This window comes from Scyliorhinus canicula, chromosome 8 (genome assembly GCF_902713615.1).
Source record: "Scyliorhinus canicula chromosome 8, sScyCan1.1, whole genome shotgun sequence".
Lineage (NCBI taxonomy): Eukaryota > Metazoa > Chordata > Chondrichthyes > Carcharhiniformes > Scyliorhinidae > Scyliorhinus > Scyliorhinus canicula.
Genome location: NC_052153.1, coordinates 187,885,476 through 187,904,951, shown reverse-complemented (window position 1 = coordinate 187,904,951; position 19,476 = coordinate 187,885,476). Strand labels below are relative to the sequence as shown.

At 48.8% G+C, this 19,476-nt stretch overlaps 1 protein-coding gene across 10 annotated transcripts in view; it reads left to right on the top strand.

Moving 5' to 3' along the window:
- htt (huntingtin) overlaps positions 1 to 19,476 on the top strand; it is a 256,270-nt gene that overhangs the window by 178,676 nt on the left and 58,118 nt on the right. For all 10 annotated transcript variants that reach the window (XM_038805852.1, XM_038805859.1, XM_038805861.1 and 7 more), the window contains 7 exons: positions 1,620 to 1,762; positions 8,415 to 8,622; positions 10,851 to 10,989; positions 11,809 to 11,988; positions 13,057 to 13,233; positions 16,719 to 16,795; positions 18,662 to 18,800. In XM_038805852.1, coding sequence (XP_038661780.1) covers positions 1,620 to 1,762; positions 8,415 to 8,622; positions 10,851 to 10,989; positions 11,809 to 11,988; positions 13,057 to 13,233; positions 16,719 to 16,795; positions 18,662 to 18,800 — 1,063 coding nt within the window. The remainder of the gene's footprint in view (positions 1 to 1,619; positions 1,763 to 8,414; positions 8,623 to 10,850; positions 10,990 to 11,808; positions 11,989 to 13,056; positions 13,234 to 16,718; positions 16,796 to 18,661; positions 18,801 to 19,476) is intronic.

Below are 19,476 nucleotides of genomic sequence, written 5' to 3'. Positions count from 1 at the left end.
CTCCTGTGTGGAGTCCTTTGGGTTGAATCAATGCAGGATATTCTTGTTAAAATGAGATTAAAATTATCCAATCTGAAGTTGTGCAAGGAACCTAGATAAATATGGCTTAAAGAGATTGGAGATGATAACGGGTGCACCAGTACAACGTTGGCACTAATGTGGTGAGATTGGCCAAAATGTGTGTATGGGGATAGACTTGAGAAAAAGGGCTGGTTCCCTGATGGTTGATGTGATAGATGCAGCGTGTGACTGAACCAGGTCATTGAGAAGATCCTTGATTCGATTCCTAGTGTATGTCAGACCAGCTATATCAGTGGGGTGCCTCAGTTCCTGGACTAACTAGTGCCTGGATTCCTGTTCGCTGTCCAGGGACCCCTGCAGGTGAGTGGGCATTGAGTGAACAGAATCTTGGACTTGGCTGTGACACCCTCCTTGGACAAAAAAATTCTTAGGCTTCACCCCCTAAGCTGGCACATAATTAATTTTTGTTAGTATAAATTCAGAGTATCTACTTCTTTTTTCCAATTAAGGGGCAATTTAGCGTGGCCAATCCACCTACCCTGCACATCTTTTGGTTTGTAATGGTGAAACCCATGCAAGCACGGGGAGAATGTGCAAACTCCACATGGACAGTGACCCAGAGCCGGGATCGAACCTGCGACCGTGGTAACCTGCTCACCACTTGCGCCACCACACTGCCCTCAGCTGGCACATAAATATGTCTGATTACAGGAACTGTGCACTACCCAATCATAGAGTCACATAACACAGAAGGAGACGGTCCACATCCTCATGCCTGTGTTGGTACTCTTTTTAAAAAAAATAAATTTAGATTACCCAATTATTTTTTCTATTAAGGGGCAATTTAGCATGGCCAATCCACCTACTCTGCACATTTTTGGGTTGTGGGGGCGAAACCCAAGCAGACACGGGGAGAATGTGCAAACTCCACACGGACAGTGACCCAGAGCCAGGATCGAACCTGGGACCTCAGCGCCGTGAGGCGGTTGTGCTGTGTTGGTACTCTTGAAGGGCTACCAATTAGTCTCAGTTTCTTACACTTTTCCCGCATCCCTAAACATTTTTTTTCCCATTGTAGGTAGAGATCCAATTTCCTTTCGTAAGTTACAGTTGAATCTACTTTCACTGCCCTTTCAGACAGTGCATTCCAGATCATCACAATTTGCTGAATGAAATTTTCCCTCTTTTTTTAAACCAATTATTTTGAATTTGGTTACAGCGGAGCAGTTTCTGCCTATACGCTCTGTCAAAGCAGTTCATAATTTGAAGCACCTCTGCCAAATCTTCCTTTCAAGTTCTCGGTAGCAATCCCAGTTTCTGATGTCTTTCCACACGACTAAATCCCCCGTAGATCTCCTCTGCACCTTTTTCAAGGCCTTGACATCTTCCCTAAAGCGTGTTACCCCTGAATTGGATGCGAGACTCCAGCCTAGGCCTAACCAACGGTTTATAGATTTTGCATAACTTGTTTTGTAAACTCTGCCTGTGTTTGTAATGATCTGGCGTGTTAACAGTCCGCTCAACTTGCATTTATGGGTTGGTTTGTCCTGAGAAATCTTGTATTGGAGAGCTCACTGCTGCACCTTTTCCTTGTGCAGGTTCCTGTTACAGATGGTGGGGATCCTCTTGGAGGACATTGTGAACAAACAGCTGAAAGTGGACATGAGTGAGCAGCAGCACTCCTTTTACTGTCAGCAGGTCGGCACTCTGCTTATGTGCCTCATACATATCTTCAAGTCAGGTAATGCAGCCAGTCCTTTCTGGAAGCCATTTTACTAGCTGTGAAATTGTGAAAAACTTTTAACATATGCAAGCATTAGTCTTGTGCTTATGCTTGTGCTGTCATTCGAATACGTTCAACTGAAGGAGGCTGCTGGCTATGTTTGACCTTTCAGGATGAATGCATCCGTATTCCCGCCTTGTTTTCTGCTTGGGTGAGGAGGGCTTTGGATGATGCAGCATTTCCTCAGTACACTTGAGTCAGACGGTGGTGGGTTCAAGCCCCATTCCAGAGCCTGGATGATTCTGGGCTGACATTCCTGGCGTAGTACTGAGGGGAGCGCTGTACTGTCGGAGATCCCATCTTTAAGATGAGACGTTAACCCGGGACCACATCGGCCCCCTCGTGCGGTTGTGAAATATCCGGTGCCACGATTTTTTTTTTTTTTAAATAATTTTTATTGAATTTTTCAAAATACAAACATTTTAACCCCCCCTACATTTACATTTAAATTATAACAAAACAAAGTCAAACCCCCCTACTTAACAAGAAAAAGAAAAAGAATCCCCCCCCCCCCCCTACCCGCGCATCCCCCCCCCCCCCCCCCGCCGGCGAACCGACAGTCAGACCAACTTATCATTTCTAGCAGCGTCCTCGGGCAGGCCTTGCCCGTGCCACCGCCGCTACCGTACTTCCTTCGTCGTTTTCCCCCCTCCCCCCCCCCCTCCCTCCCTCCCGCCCTCCCCTCCCCTCCCGGGTTGCTGCTGTCATGGCCTCAGTTTCTATCTCTGATCCAAGAGGTCTAGGAAGGGTTGCCATCGCCTGGAAAACCCCTGCACCGACCCTCTCAGGGCGAATTTGATCCTTTCCAATTGGATGAAGTTTGCCATGTCGTTTAACCAGGTGTTAACACTCGGAGGCCTTTCGTCCCTCCACTGAATCAGGATCCTCCTCCGAGCCACCAAGGACGCAAAGGCTAATATTCCAGCCTCCCTCGCCTCCTGTACCCCCGGTTCCACCCCAACCCCGAAGATCGCAAGTCCCCATCCTGGCTTGACCCTGGACCCCACCACTCTCGACACCGTCCCTGCCACCCCCTTCCAGAACTCCTCCAGTGCCGGACATGCCCAAAACATATGTGCATGATTCGCAGGGCTTCCCGAACATCTAATACACCTGTCTTCACCCCCGAAAAACCGACTCATCCTTGTCCCCGTCATGTGGGCTCTATGCAGTACCTTAAATTGAATGAGACTCAGTCTCGCACATGACGACGACGAGTTGACCCTCTCTAGGGCGTCTGCCCATGTCCCGTCCTCTATCTGTTCCCCCAGCTCTAACTCCCACTTATCTTTCAGCTCCTCTACTGGTACCTCCTCCACCTCCTGCATAATCTTATAGATGTCCGAGATCTTCCCCTCCCCGACCCAGACCCCTGATAGCACCCTATCACTCACCCCCCTGTCGGGGAGCGCGGGGAACCCCGCTACCTGTCGTCTGGCAAATGCCTTCACTTGGAGGTACCTGAACGTGTTCCCCGGGGGGAGCCCAAATTTCTCCTCCAGCTCTCCCAGGCTCGCAAACCTCCCCTCTATAAACAAGTCCCTCAGTTGTCTAATACCCGCCCTCTGCCAGCTCTGGAATCCCCCTCCTGTGTTTCCCGGCGCAAATCTGTGGTTCCCTCTTAGTGGTGCCCCTATCAGACCTCCCACTTCCCCCCTGTGTCGCCTCCACTGCCCCCAGATCTTGAGGGTGGCCGCCACCACCGGGCTCGTGGTATACCTCGTGGGAGGGAGCGGCCATGGTGCCGTTACCAGTGCCCCTAAGCTTATGTTGCCGCAGGACGCCCTCTCCATGCGCTTCCAGGCTGCCCCCTCCCCTTCCATCATCCACTTTCGTACCATCGATGCATTTGCCGCCCAGTAATATCCGGAAAGGTTGGGTAACGCCAGCCCTCCACTATCCCTACTCCGCTCCAAAAAGACCCTTCTAACTCTCGGGGTGCCATGTGCCCACACATACCCCATGATACTACTCGTTACCTTCTTGAAAAAGGCCCTGGGGAGGAAGATGGGCAGACACTGGAACAAAAACAAGAACCTCGGGAGGACCGTCATTTTAACTGACTGCACCCTCCCTGCTAGCGACAGCGGCACCATGTCCCACCTCTTAAACTCCTCCTCCATCTGCTCCACCAGTCTGGAAAAGTTCAACTTGTGTAGGGTCCCCCAGTTCTTTGCCACCTGCACCCCCAAATACCTAAAACTTTTAACTGCTCTTTTGAAGGGGAGCCTCCCAATTCCCTCCCCTTGGTCTCCCGGGTGTATTACAAAGACCTCACTTTTCCCCAGATTTAATTTATATCCCGAAAAGTCCCCGAACTCCGCTAGTATCCCCATTACCTCCGGCATTCCCCCCTCCGGGTCTGCCACATACAACAACAAATCATCCGCATAGAGCGAGACCCGATGTTCCTCCCCTCCCCTTGTCAGTCCTCTCCACCCCCCTGAACCCCTCAGTGCCATCGCCAATGGCTCAATCGCTAATGCAAAGAGTAAGGGAGATAGGGGACATCCCTGCCTAGTACCTCGATGCAGCCCAAAATATTCTGACCTCCTCCCGTTTGTTACCACACTTGCCATCGGAGCTGAATAGAGCAGTTTTACCCACTTGATAAATCCCTCCCCAAACCCAAACCTTTCCAACGTCTCCCACAAGTATTCCCACTCCACCCTGTCAAATGCCTTCTCCGCGTCCAGCGCTACCACTATCTCCGCCTCCCCTTCCACTGCTGGCATCATAATCACATTTAACAATCTCCGAACATTTGTGTTAAGTTGGCGTCCCTTCACGAACCCCGTCTGGTCTTCATGGACTACCCCTGGCACACAGTCCTCTATCCTGGTTGCCAGGACCTTTGCTAACAGCTTGGCATCTACATTTAAGAGGGAGATAGGCCTGTAGGACCCGCACTGGACCGGGTCCTTGTCCCGCTTCAAAATCAAGGAGATCAGGGCCTGCGACATTGTTGGAGGCAGAGCCCCCCCCTCGCGCGCCTCATTGAAGGCTCGCACCAGCACTGGACCCACCAAGTCCACAAATTTCCTGTAAAACTCCACCGGGAACCCATCCGGCCCCGGCGCCTTCCCCGCCTGCATCTGGCCTATCCCTTTAATTAGCTCCTGCAGCTCTATCGGCGCCCCCAACCCTTCCACCAGCTCCTCCTGTACCTTTGGGAACCCCAATTTGTCGAGAAAGTTCTTCATTCCCCCTCTCCTCTTCGGCGGTTCAGACCTATACAATTCCCTATAGAAGTCCCTAAAGACCCTATTCACCTCTTGCCCCTTCTGCACTACATCCCCACCCCTCTCTCTCACTCCCCCAATCTCTCTGGCTGCATCTCGCTTACGAAGCTGGTGTGCCAGCATCCTGCTCGCCTTTTCCCCGTACTCATACGCCGCACCCTGCGCCCTTCTCCACTGCATTTCCGCCTTCCTAGTGGTCAGTAGGTCGAACCTGGCCTGCAAGCTACGCCGCTCCCTTAATAGCCCCTCCTCTGGCGCCGCCGCATATTTCCTATCTACTTCTAGGAGCTCCCCCACCAGCCTCTCCCTTTCCTGCCTCTCCTTCCTCTCTCTGTGCGCCCTTATGGAGATCAGCTCTCCTCTAATCACTGCTTTCAAGGCCTCCCAGACCGTCCCCACCTGCACCTCACCTGTGTCATTCGTACCCAGATAGTTCTCAATGCCCGTTCTCACCCTTCTGCACACCTCTTCGTCCGCCAACAGCCCTATATCCAGGCGCCACAACGGGCGTTGGTCCCGCGCCTCCCCCATGTCCACGTCCACCCAATGTGGTGCATGGTCCGATATCGCAATGGCCGAGTACTCCGTGTCCTGCACTCTCGGTATCAGCCCCCTGTTCAATACGAAAAAATCGATCCTAGAGTACACTCTGTGGACGTGGGAGAAAAAAGAATACTCCCTCGCCCTAGGCCTACCAAATCTCCATGGGTCTACCCCTCCCATCTGCTCCATGAACCCCCTTAACACCTCTGCCGCTGCCGGCCTCCTATTCGTCCTGGAACTCGATCTATCCAGCCCAGGGTCTAACACCGTATTAAAGTCCCCTCCCATGATCAGGCCCCCTGCCTCCAGTCCCGGGATGAGGCCCAGCAGGCGCCTCATAAAACCCGCGTCGTCCCAGTTCGGGGCATACACATTTACCAGTACCACATTCTCTCCCTGCAGCCTACCCCTCACCATCACGTACCTGCCCTCCTTGTCTGCCACCACCTCTGCCGCCACAAACGACACTCTCTTTCCCACCAAAATCGCCACCCCCCCGGTTCTTGATATCCAAGCCTGAGTGGAACACCTGTCCCACCCACCCCCTTCTCAGGCGGACCTGATCTGCTACCCTCAAATGAGTCTCCTGCAGCATTGCTACATCAGCCTTCAGTCCCTTCAGGTGTGAGAAGACCCTTGATCTTTTGACCGGCCCATTCAGCCCCCTTACGTTCCACGTGATCAATCGGGTCGCAGAGCGACCCGTCCCTACTCCCTGTCGATTAGCCATGTCTTGTCCCTTGCTCGCCCCGGGTCATCCCTTCTTTTCTGACCCGCTTCCCATAGCGATGGCCCCCCCCCCCCCACCCCCCCCCGGCTCTCCCCTTCTCGTCCCTGGTCTTTCTAGCAGCAACCCGGTGTCCCCCCCCAGTCCCCCCCCCCTTCCCCCCCCCCCCCCCCCCACCCCCCCTGGCTAGGACCCCTCCTAGCCGCGATGTACCCCACATCGTACTCCCGAGAGTCAGCTGGTCTCCGCTGACCCGGCTGCTCCTGCCACATTCCGACTCCTCCCGGTTCACCCCATCTGCGCCCATGAAAGATCCCCTTAAAACCCCCGAGAAAGACCCGCATAATCAACCCGCTCCCCCCCGTCCCGTCTCCCCAACTTAACGATATAAATACAAATACCCAATGGCAACTAAATACATAAATACTTAACTACATACTTAAATAACAAAATAATTAACTAACTATCAACTAACCGCGTGCCCAACCATCACCCTCCATCAAACAGTATACATAACCGCAGATAACCATAACCCGAAAAGAAAAAAAAGAACCAAAAAACCCCCCCAAGCACCCAAAGAAAAAGGGTAAGAGAGGTAAATAACTAAGGGAAATTGGGAACGGGAAAAAACACCCCATAAGAAGCCAACGACCCACAATAGAGATTTCAACAGTACAAATATACAGAAACACCCAACAACTCGAAACCTTCAAAATATTCAGAAAAGTCAACCGTTCGAGAAAAAACACCCCAAACACTCCACGAAACTGTTACCCAGTTCCGACCTGGCCTGAAAAAGAAAAGGGCCACTTGCACAATCAAGAGTCCCCCGGCGGCTACGACCGCCGGTGCTCCCAGGTTTTAGTTCGTGTCCAACTTTTCCTCTTGTACAAAGGTCCAGGCCTCCTCTGGGGACTCGAAATAATGATGTTGGTCCTTGTAGGTGACCCACAAGCGCGCCGGTTGCAACATTCCAAATTTGATCTTTTTCGCGTGCAGCACCGCCTTTGTCCGGTTGTACCGGGCCCGCCGCTTTGCCACCTCCGCACTCCAGTCCTGGTACACCCTTACCGTCGAGTTCTGCCACTTGCTGCTTTTCTCCCTTTTAGCCCACCTCAGGACTTTCTCTCGATCACTTAGCCGCTGGAACCGCACCAGCACCACCCTCGGGGGCTCGTTTGCCCTAGGCCTCCTGGCCATGACCCGGTATGCCTCTTCCAATTCCAGGGGCGCCGGACCGGCCCCTTCCCCCATCAGGGAGCTCAACATCTCCGCCACATATCCCGGGAGATCCGACCCCTCCAGGCCTTCTTCCAGGCCCAGGATCCTCAAATTTTTCCTCCTCATCCGAGTGTCCAGCTCCTCGAAGCGGCTCTGCCACTTCATGTGGAGTGCCTCGTGCGCCTCCACCTTTGCCCCGATGACTGTGGCCTCCTCCTCCCTCGCGGCCATCTCCTGCTGCAGATCTTTAATCGACGCCTCTTGGATCGCCTGGGCTCCCACCAACCTGGTGGCCGTCGCGTTCATGGACTCTAAGAGTTCCACTTTCATCTCCGTGAAAAAACGGAGGAGAGCGGCCTGCTGCTCCTCCGCCCATTTCTTCCACTCCTCCGGTGCACCGCCGGCCGCCATTTTGATTTTCTTCCCCCGCTTTTTTTGGGGAGCTGCTGCCGTTTTTCTTGCCGCTCCACTCCGGGTACCGACCATAAAATCGGTCTAGTTCTCCTCAGGGGACCTTCCCCCACCGGGATTCGTTTTTTCAGCGCCGTTGGGGCCCTCCAATTGGCCCAAAAACACCTTTGTTGCAGGAGCTTCCAAATGTGCGGCTTAGCTAGTCATAGCCGCAACCGGAAGTCATCGGTGCCACGATTTTGAAGACGAGCAGGCGAGTTTCTGCCTCGACCAACAACACAAAAGGGTGTCGGATTCATCCAGTCTTTATTGCAGTGCTGTTAGTGGCAGATTACATGTTGGCTGCCGCGTTTCCTACATTACAACAGCGATTTGCTATTTCAAAAAGTACTTCACTGGCGAGATGCAACTTTGGGGCATCCCGAGGTCAGGAAAGGTGCTGTATAAATGCATTTCTTTCTTTCAGGGATGTTCAGAAGGATCACTGCAGCTGCCACCAGATTGATTGTGGGGAACGGTTCTGATGGGAGCTTTTACACATTGGAAAGCTTGAATGTCTTGGTTCAGTCCATTATTCCCACTCACCCGTCCCTGGTGCTGCTTTGGTGTCAAATCCTGCTGCTCGTGAACTACACAAATTACAGCTGGTGGTCAGAGGTGCATCAGACTCCGAAGTAAGTAAAAACAAGCAAAAGATGCTTGAATCCCTCCGAAATATGGTAGGATCTTGCGCTTGTATAGTGCTCCTTGAATATGAAAATCTGTCTTGAGTGCAGAAGGAATAAAGTTGATGAAATACGTTCACTCTTTGTCCTGCTGAATTGTATTTTTAGTTTCCTCCACAGCTCTCTTCCCCCCCCCCCCCCCCCCCCCTCACAGCTTCCACCCTCCCCATCTCTCTAACCTCCTTCAGCCCTACAACCCTCAGTGATCTCTCCCCTCCCCAATTTATCCGTTTCATCAATGACCTCCCCTCCATCACAAGTTGGGATGCTCATTGATGACCGCACAATGTTCGTTATTATTTCCAACTCCTCAGAAGCTGAAGCAGTCTGTGTTCAGAAAGAGCAAGATCAGGACAATATTCACACTTGGGCTGAAAAGTGGCAAATAACATTCATGCCACACAGGTGCCGGGCAACGACCAATCCATCCCTCACTTTCTTCAGCCTCTATTGGTGACTGTGTCTTCAGCCACTAAAGCCCTAAGCTCTGGAGCTCCCACCATCTGTCTCTCCCTTCTTTAAGACGCAGTTTTAAAATCTTTTTCAGTCATGTGCTTTCTCCCCAGTTAGTACACATGGGCCCTGCTCATGTTCCCATCCTTTCCCACCCCTCCTCACAAAGGTTTCAAAAATCTGTAACCGTGCAGACTGTGTCTATTTTCCTATCTTCCCAATTGCTTTGTTTTACTTGCTCATGGGATGTAGGGGTCGCTGGCTAGGCCAACATGTGTGACCAATCCCTAATTAGGGGAGAGGTGGTGAGCTGCCTTTGTGAACTGCTGCGGTCCATGTGGCCTAGGTACACCCACAGTGCTATCGGGGAGTTCTAAGACTTTAACCCAGTGGCAGCGACGGAACGGTGATATATTTCCAAGTCAGGCTGGTGAGTGGCTTGGAGGGAACCTCCAGGTGGTGGTGATCCCATGTATTTGCTGCCCTTGTTCTTCTCAATGGTAGAGGTCACGGGTTCGGAAGGTGCTGTCGAAAGAGGCTTGGTAAGTTACTGTCGTGAATCTTGTATGTAGTACACAGCTGCTCTTGTAGTCACAGTATTTATATAGCTGGTCCAGTTCAATGTCTGGTCAATGGCAACCCCTAGGAGATGGATAGTGGGGGATTCAGCAATGATAAAGCTATTGATTGTCTTGAGGAGATAGATGCTCACTTGGTCATTGCCCTGAATGTGGCATGAATGTTATTTGCCATTTTTCAGCCCAAGTATGAATATTGTCCTGATCTTACTCTTTCTGAACACGGACTGTTTCAGCTTCTGAGGAATTGGAAATAATAATGAACATTGTGCGGTCATCAATGAGCATCCCCACTTCTGAGCTTGTGATGGAAGGAAGGTCATTGATGAAATAGCTGAAGCTGGTTAGGCCTAGGGGCCTGAGGAACTTCTGCAGGGATGTCCTTAGACTGAAATGATTGGTCTCTGACAGCCAGACCTCCTTTCTTTGTGTCTGCTATAGCTCCAGGTAGTGGAGAATTTGTTTTCCTGATCTCCATTGACTTCCATTTTGCCAGGGCTCCTTGATGCTACTTTGGGTTAAATGCTGCCTTGATGAGAAGGATAATCAGCTCAGCTCCTTTGTCCATGTTTGGACAAGGTCGGGCGCCAAGATGCCGTGGTGGAACCAAAACTGGGCATTAGTGAGCAGGTTATTTTATAGCATGGTTGATGCCATCTTCCATCACTTTGCTGCTGATCGAGAATGGAGCAGTAATTGGCCAGACCAGATTAGTTTTGTTTTTTATTTAATTATTTATTTATTTTTTAAAATTTAGAGTACCCAATTCATATTTTCCAATTAAGGGGCAATTTAGTGTGGCCAATCCACCTACCTTGCACATCTTTGGGTTGTGGGGGCAAAACCCACGCAAACATGGGGAGAATGTGCAAACTCCACACGGACAGTGACCCAGAGCCGGGATCGAACCAGGAACCTCGGCACTGTGAGACTACCATAGTCTTGCATTTTATAGACAGAAAATACCTGGGCAATTTTCCACATTGCTGGTCTGTGGATAGAGTGTCATAGTTTGTTATGTAAAATCCCTCAGTTGTATCATGTGCCTATTTAGAACCCATGCTGCTTTTTTGAGGAAAGCTTTTATTTTGTAAGAAAAGCTGTTTCATTTGCGAAATCTCATTTCTTTTTTTTAAAAAAACACAGGAGACACAGCTTGTCCAGCACAAAGTTATTGAGTCCGCAGATATCTGAAAATGAAGATTCAAAATCTGCGTCAAAGTTGGGTGTGTGCAATAGAGAAATAGTTCGAAGAGGAGCTCTGATTCTTTTCTGTGATTACGTGGTAAGATTCATTAACGGTTTTTGAGTTTCAAAGCAAAGTATTATGAATTCACTAATCTATATGCATTACAGATGTGTTTGCTTAGTTGGTCTAAGATTCAGTTTTTTATTTTCTCTCTCATCCATGTTTGCTTCTCAACGCTTATAGTGTAAGAGCAATAATTATAGTCTGCTGTGGCAACTCAGCCATTTTTGTTTGTGAAAGGCATCTTTTTCATCTCAATTTCCAACTCTTATCTTTGCAAGCATAGGGGGCCATTTGGCCTATTGAGCTCGCGGTGACATTATAGCAAGCAGCTATTGTATGTCCAGTTCTCTATCTTTTCCCCATGTCCTGCAGTTGGCTGGAACATAGGCCGTTCAGTCCATTGTGCCTTGCTTCACTATTTCATTACGTTACAGCAATTCTTAATTTTTCTGATCTCAATTTCCTGTTATTTCTCTGTAACCTTCAGTAGCAACAGGAGGAGACTGTTGAGTCCGTTCCACTGTTTTGAGTATATGGAGGTGCACATAGTTCTAAATTCAGTTAACAAAGACGAAGAAGATAAGCAGTGAGTTCTCATTGTTTGTGAGAGATTAGGCTAATTTGTACTTTTAGAAATTCTCTCATGGGATGTGGGCTTTGCTGGCTGGGCCATCATTTGTTTTGCATCCCTAATTGAGAAGGTGGTGGTGAGCTGCCTTCTTGAATCTCTGCAGTCCATGTAGGTACACCCACACTGCCGTTAGGAAGGGAGTTCCATTACCCAGTGACAGTGAAGAATAACTAATTATAAAACAGTGGAGGGATGCTGATTTCTGCCATATGTTGTTCCAGTGTCAAAATCTGCACGATTCTGAGCACCTAACTTGGCTATTGGTCAACCATGTTCAAGATCTCATCAATCTTTCCCACGAGCCTCCGGTACAAGATTTTATCAGTGCCATTCATCGTAACTCTGCAGCCAGTGGGCTTTTCATTCAAGCTATCCAGTCCCGATGTGATAATCTTGCAACAGTAAGTATGTCTTTGCCAGAATATGCTTCTGCACTAATAACTCGATAACTGAACTCTTCAAGCTCCGAGTAACTAACTGGTCTTGGGCTGCTGAGCATCTGAACCATCCATACTGTGAAGTTCGAGTTTCTGTCTGTGCTGATCTGGCTGAACTCAATCTTGGCGGGGTTAGGGGCACTACACTTGCGCACCAGAGATTGGAGAGAATCAAAAGAGCCTTGCTGTGCCAAACTAACTTTACAATCAGGGTAGACAGAAACAGTGTGAGGGATGATGGATTCAGGGTGTCCACTATCTCAACAGGTTTGAACTGTGAGCAATATGGATAACCCTCCGAGATATTCTGTGGAGGAGGAAATGTGTCTGTGTTGTGGGATAGGCTCAATGGTTGTGTGTAGGCCCACAACTGTTGGTGCTGACATTTCCTATCTTTCCCCTAATACAGAAGGTGCTGTAGAGAGTCAGCAGAGAGGGACCAATGGTGATGCTGATGACCCTTAGTACTCTCTCAAAAACACATTTCTTGGGCACGGGTGATTTCACTTTCTGCCAGGAGAGCTCTTCTCTCGTGATTGTTGGAATTAATTCCTATATTTGCATCCAGCCAGCCGCTTCAGGTGGCCTGGCTATTGGGTGAACCTTCATTTGGAGTCTTTGCTTGCCTCACGCATGAATGTAGCAATTGGAAGGAATCTCTCCAGTGAGGCCGATTGCACCTGACCTGCTCCAGACAGGGTCGTAGAATTACATAAATATACAGCACTAGACTAAGCTGGTGTTTATGCTCTGCATGAGCTTCCTCCTAACCCACTTCATTGAAGCATATTAACAGTGCCTTTCTATTTATTTCTCCCTTGTGTTTATCAAGCTTCCCCATAAGTGTATTTATACTATTCACCTCAACTACCCCCTGATACTGTGATACTGGGTTCCACGTTCTTACCACTCTTTGGATAAATTAGCTTTTCCAGAATTCCTTATTGGATTTATTTCCTCCGTTTGAATGTTAATGACTTTTCTTCTCTTCTTTCCCCCCCCCCTTCCCCCTTCGCAATCCCCCTCCTGTAGCCTATCATGTTAAAGAAGACCCTACAGTGTTTGGAGGGAATCCATCTCAGCCAGTCGGGGGCAGTCTTGATGCTGTATATTGACAAGCTCATCAGTACACCTTTCCGAGTGCTGGCACGGATGGTGGATACACTGGCTTGCCGCCGAGTTGAGATGCTTTTGGCGGAAAGCTTGCAGGTAAAGTGGACCTTGCGTTTAGTTTCTGCGACTTGTACACTTAGCCTTGATTAGCCATTCACTCCTGCTGCAAGTGTATAATTTCCCTGTGTACTTTCAACTGAAGTCACTTCTGCACATGATGTGAAGAGCTATGTTATGGGAGTACAGGTTACGCATACAGCTTCGCAGGCCAGGAATGTTAGGAATTTGAATACAGAGGTCAGCCTGCCCGACTATATCTTTTTGGCCACAGTGCAATTATGCCGCCTTTTTAACATTATGAAACAACATCCTAAGGCACTTCACAGGAGTGTCATGAAACAAAATGTCATGCCAAGTCAATTATGGAGGTATTGGGCTAGATGACTGAAAGCTTGGTCAAATAGCTACGTTTTAGGATGGTTTTGAACAAGTGAAGAGGGGCCAAGAGTTTTAGGGAGAGAATTGCAGAGCTCAGGGCCCAGACAGCTGAAAGACTTGCCTCCAATGGTGAAAAAATTCAGGGATGTATAGGAGGCCAGAATTGGAGGAGTGAGAATATCATAGAAGAATCCCTACAATGCAGAAGAAGGCCATTTGGCCCAATCGTGTCTGTGCTGACCCTTCAGAAGAGCACACTCCCCTGCTCTGTCCCTGTAACTCCGCCTATTGATCATGGCCAAAACACCTAACCTGCACATCTTTGGACTGTGGGAGGAAACTGGAGCACCCGGAGGAAACCCACTCAGACACTGGGTGAAGGTGCCATCTCCACACACAGTCACCCAAGGCCTTAATCGAACCCGGGTCCCTGGCGCTGGGTTTGATTAAGTTAACTGGAGAACTCCAGGATCTAAACTAAGATTCTCAACCTGAACAATTAATTTTCCAGAAATTAATATTCATGGACAGAAAGTTGTGAGAGCGAGTAATCAGGACCAGGCTTCCACACCTGAATTCTCATCTACAGAGCTTTGTGCTGAGAGGGACATATCACAAAGTTTGCTCCCATGTAACTACTGACAGTACTTAGCTGTGCCTTTTGTTTATGTTTAATATTTTTGGCTTTTTTGTGTGTAGGGGTGGGGGAGGTAAATCCATTGTAACTGTGCACAAGGAACAATTATTGAAAGAAGAATCATTGGAAGTGTTAAAACGTTTGGAAGTGCAGGACTGGAATATTGCTGAAAAGAAGGGTTTACCAAAGCTTTTTATCACGCACTTGGAATCATAGAATTTATAGTGCAGGAGGAGGCCTTTCGGCCCATCGAGTCTGCACTGGCACTTGGAAATAGCACCCAACTTAAGCCCATGCCTCCACCCTATCCCCGCAACCCAGTAACCCTATTAAGGGGCAATTTAGCAAGGCCAGTCCACCTAACCTGCACAGCTTTGGACTGTGGGAGGAAACTGGAGCACCCGGAGGAAACACACGCAGACACAGGGAGAAAGTGCAAACCCCGCACAGACAGTCACCCCAGGCTGGAATTGAACCCAGGTTCCTGGAGCTGTAAAACAGCTGTACCACCGTGCCGCACTTATCAGGACAAAATAAGAACAGCAAATTTCAAACGATCACAGCAATTATACTACAGTAGGAAAGGCTGCTGACTGATTGGCAAATCAACTCTGGCATTATCATGGAGAAAGCAACATGGAATTTTAGGCTCTCCAAGCTAGCAACTAGCCCCAAAAACGTGCAAGACTTAAACATATTCCTTTTGTTTGCACACAACGGATCCCCGCACATGAATGGGTATCACTTCAGCAAGTATAAATGAGCCACATTACGAGCTTGGCTGGATATTTCAAATTGGTTGTTAGTGCAGCTATTGGCACACAAGATTGCTGTGTACATTTGAAATTTGGTTTTCTTTCATTTGTCCTGATGAGTGCAATACGAAAAGCTTTAGCAACATTTGTATCTTTTCAGTCAGATTAAAATGTAATTATTCTAATTCCGATATTCCAACCAGTCAGCACACTTTCTTCTTGTCGTATAAATTGTGATCATTTAAAATTTGACATTCTTGTGTTTGTCTGGATGAGTAAAAGATGAAAAGTTCTGGCAAAATGTTTCTATTTTCAGCAATATTCAGCTTCTGTACTACAAGCGTTTTAATATTTCCAATTATTCTTCTTTCAACCCTTTTGTGCACAATTAAAATGGATTTACCCCCACACACACACACAGAGCCAAAACATGTATTAAACATATAAACAGAAGGTGCAGATGAACGCTGTCAGTAGCGACGTGGGGAGCAAACTTTATGAAATTGCTGATCTTAGTCACCCATTGAAAGGGCCGTCAACCACGACCTTTAGCTTGGCCCAGTAATGAATTTGCGAGGCCAGTTTGAATGAAGACCGCCCTGCAGCACCCTTGACTTTGCCTCTCTAGAAAACCAACCCGGCCGCCTTCCTTTTCACCTCGGGGCAGAGGGACAAAATGTCAGGAGAGCATCCCACCCAAAAAAATGGCATCTTCTGTACTGGAGAGGAAGCGAATCCTGAAGCAGCTGAGAGTAAAATCAGAGGCATGATGATAAATGAATGGAATGCTTCAGGTAACTTAGCTCAACTAATAGATGACATGAAGCACCAGGGCCCAACACAATGTGCTCTTGGATCCTGAGGGATATGAACGACGTTGCTGAACACAAGGAATTGTATCTTGAGTTTGAATGTGTCATAAAACTGGAGATTGACCAACGTAGTGCTCATTCTTTTTAAATAACGGGGCCTGAGCTAATCCACTAAATTGCAGGCTTGTTACCTCATTATCCATACTGGGGTCTTCAAAGATAAATTTATAACCCATCTAGGATCAGGGAAATACAAGCAGCCAGCAAGAGGTTTTAAAAGCTACCGTCATGGTCCAAGAACTTCCGCTAACAAGACATGGGAGATGGGGAATAGTAGTGGATGTGGTGTGCGACGGCTTTGGAGAAGCCATGGGCCCTTTATCGAAACATGGGGAATTTTACAGATGAGTGTTTAAAAAGTTAGACAAAGGTAAGAGGGAGGAACAGATCCACACAATAAACACAAGCTTTACTGTCACAAACAGAAGAATGGCATGGTTAGATGGCAGAAGTGAATTCAGCAGGCGATGATAGGAATGCATGTTGAGAGAAACTGAACAAATCCAAGACATTTACAAGATGCGCACAATGTGAAGAGGTGGGAGAATGAGACATGTAAGAAGGAAAGCATCAATATAAACAAGGCAGAGTGAAGCAGGGTGCAACAGTCTCGGTACAGAGAAAAACAGGTTGTTATCAAGGGTAGCGGCTGCCTAGCAGTACGATGTGATAGGGGATGCCATCACCTCAAATGTCACATCGTTCCTTCACCAGAGCACTCCGCAGAGACCAGTCCACATTGCCAGCATGGAAGGTGAATGCCACTATTCTGTGCAGGGAAGTTGCCTGATCTACTGAGAGTCTCCATCATTGCTTTGTTTACAACCTAGCTATGATTTGTCATGAGCTAACATTAAAATAAAGATTATTTCTTTTTAGAATAGCGTTGCCCAGGTGCCCCGCGAAGAGTTGGAAAGGATTCAACGTTATCTACAGACCACTTGCCTTGCTCAGAGGTAGAAAACCTTGTGTTTGTTGGCTCTTGGAGTCAAATAGTTGATGCTGGGGTGAAGATCGGGGGGGGTGGGGGGGGGGAACCATTGCATTTATCATCAGTGCCTCCGGGCTAGGGAGGGAATTAAAAAGTAATTACTGCAGTGCCCTGTTTGAAGTTGAAAGTGATGGGGCTGTGCTTTGTCTTGGGAGTGTTGGGGCTGTCTCTTGTCTGAACTCTGGAGTGTTGACATTTGTCTCGTCTGACCTCAGGAGTATTGACGTTGTGTCTCGTCTGACCTCAGGAGTGTTGATGGTGTGTCTTGTCTGACCTCAGGAGTGTTGACATTGTGTTTTGTCTGAACCCGGGCTGTTGGGGCTGTGTCTCGTCTGACAAAGAACAAAGAAACGTACAGCACAGGAACAGGCCCTCCGGCCCTCCAAGCCTGCGCCGACCATGCTGCCCGTCTAAACTAAAATCTTCTACACTTCTGGGGTCCGTATCCCTCAATTCCCATCCTATCCATGTCTTTGTCAAGATGCCCCTTAAATGTCACTATCGTCCCTGTTTCCACCACCTCCTCCGGCAGCGAGTCCCAGACACCCGCTACCCTCTGTGTAAAAAAAAAAACCTACCTCGTACATCTCCTCTAAACCTTACCCCTCGCACCTTAAACCTATGCCCCCTAGTAATTGACCCCTCTACCCTGGGAAAAAGTCTCTGAATATCCACTCTGTCTATGCCCCTCATAATTTTGTAGACCTCTATCAGGTCGCCCCTCAACTTCCTTCATTCTAGTGAGAACAAACCAAGTTTATTCAATCTCTTCTCACAGCTAATGCCCTCCATACCAGGCAACATCCTGCTAAATCTCTTCTGCACCCTCTCTAAAGCCTCCACATCCTTCTGGTAGTATGGCGACCAGAATTGAACACTCTACTCCCAAGTGTGGCCTAACTAAGGTTCTATACAGCTGCAACATGACTTGCCAATTCTTATACTCAATGCCCCGGCCAATGATGGCAAGCATGCCGTATGCCTTCTTGACTACCTTCTGCACCTGTGTTGCCCCTTTCAGTGACCTATTGTCCTGTCCACAAAGATCTCTCTGTCTGTCAATACTCTTGAGGGTTCTACCATTCACTGTATATCCCCTACCTGTATTAGACCTTCCAAAATGCATGACCTCACATTTGGCCGGATTAAACTCCATCTGCCATCTCGCTGCCCAAGTCTCCAAACGATCTAAATCCTGCTGTATCCTCTGGCAGTCCTCATCGCTATCCGCAATTCCACCAACCTTTGTGTCGTCCGCAAACTTACTAATCAGACCAGTTACATTTTCCTCCAAATCATTTATATATACTAGGAACAGCAAAGGCCCCAGCACTGATCCCTGCGGAACACCACTACTCACAGCCCTCCAATCAAAAAATCATCTGAACTCAAGAGTGTTGACGCTGTGTCTTGTCTGAACCTGGGAGTGCTTGTACAGTGCCTTGTCCGAACACTGGAGTTTTGATGCTGTGTCTTGTCTGAACTCGGGAGTGTTGGGGCTGTGTCTAGTCAGAATTTGGGAGTGTTGGGGCTGTGTCTAGTCAGAATTCTGGCGTATTGGCTCTGTGTCTAGTCAGAACTTGGGAGTGTTGGGGCTGTGTCTAGTCAGAACTCTGGCGTATTGGCACTGTGCCTAGCCAGAACTTGGGACTGTTGGCGCTATGTTGAGTCAGAACCCGGGAGTGTGGGGGCCGTGTCTTGACAGGTGAATTCGTGTTTGACTAGTCTTGGATGAGGCGTGATAATTATGAACGCAGTGTACATTTAGACACAGCCTAATATAAAAGTCTCACTTTAGCCTGAGGAGTAATAATTTTTCCTTTTCTTTCAGACACCAAAGATTGTACTCCCTGCTGGACAGGTTCCGTACAACTGTTGCGGCTGACACAGTTAGTCCATCCCCAATCGTGACCTCTCACCCGCTGGATGGGGACAAACTATCCTCTATGGAATCTATCATTGTGGAAAAAGTGAGAACACTGGGGATTACCATTTCTCTTGGGGCTTTTGAAGACTCGCCTTAAATTGAGTGAGAATAGCTGAGGCTGGTTCATTGGCTAATTGTTTGGGCCTCACGGTAGCATGGTGGTTAGCATCAATGCTTCACAGCTCCAGGGTCCCAGGTTCGATTCCCGGCTGGGTCACTGTCTGTGTGGAGTCTGCACGTCCTCCCCGTGTGTGCGTGGGTTTCCTCCGGGTGCTCCGGTTTCCTCCCACAGTCCAAAGATGTGCGGGTTAGGTGGATTGGCCATGCTAAATTGCCCGTAGTGTAAGGTTAATGGGGGGATTGTTGGGTTACGGGTATACGGGTTACGTGGGTTTAAGTAGGGTGATCATTGCTCGGCACAACATCGAGGGCCGAAGGGCCTGTTCTTTTAGGGGCAGCAGGGTAGCATGGTGGTTAGCATAAATGCTTCACAGCTCCAGGGTCCCAGGTTCGATTCCCGGCTGGGTCACTGTCTGTGTGGAGTCTGCACGTTCTCCCCGTGTGTGCATGGGTTTCCTCCGGGTGCTCCGGTTTCCTCCCACAGTCCAAAGATGTGCGCGTTAGGTGGATTGGCCATGCTAAATTGCCCGTAGTGGGTTAATGGGGGGGTTGTTGGGTTACGGGTATAGGGTGGATACGTGGGTTTGAGTAGGGTGATC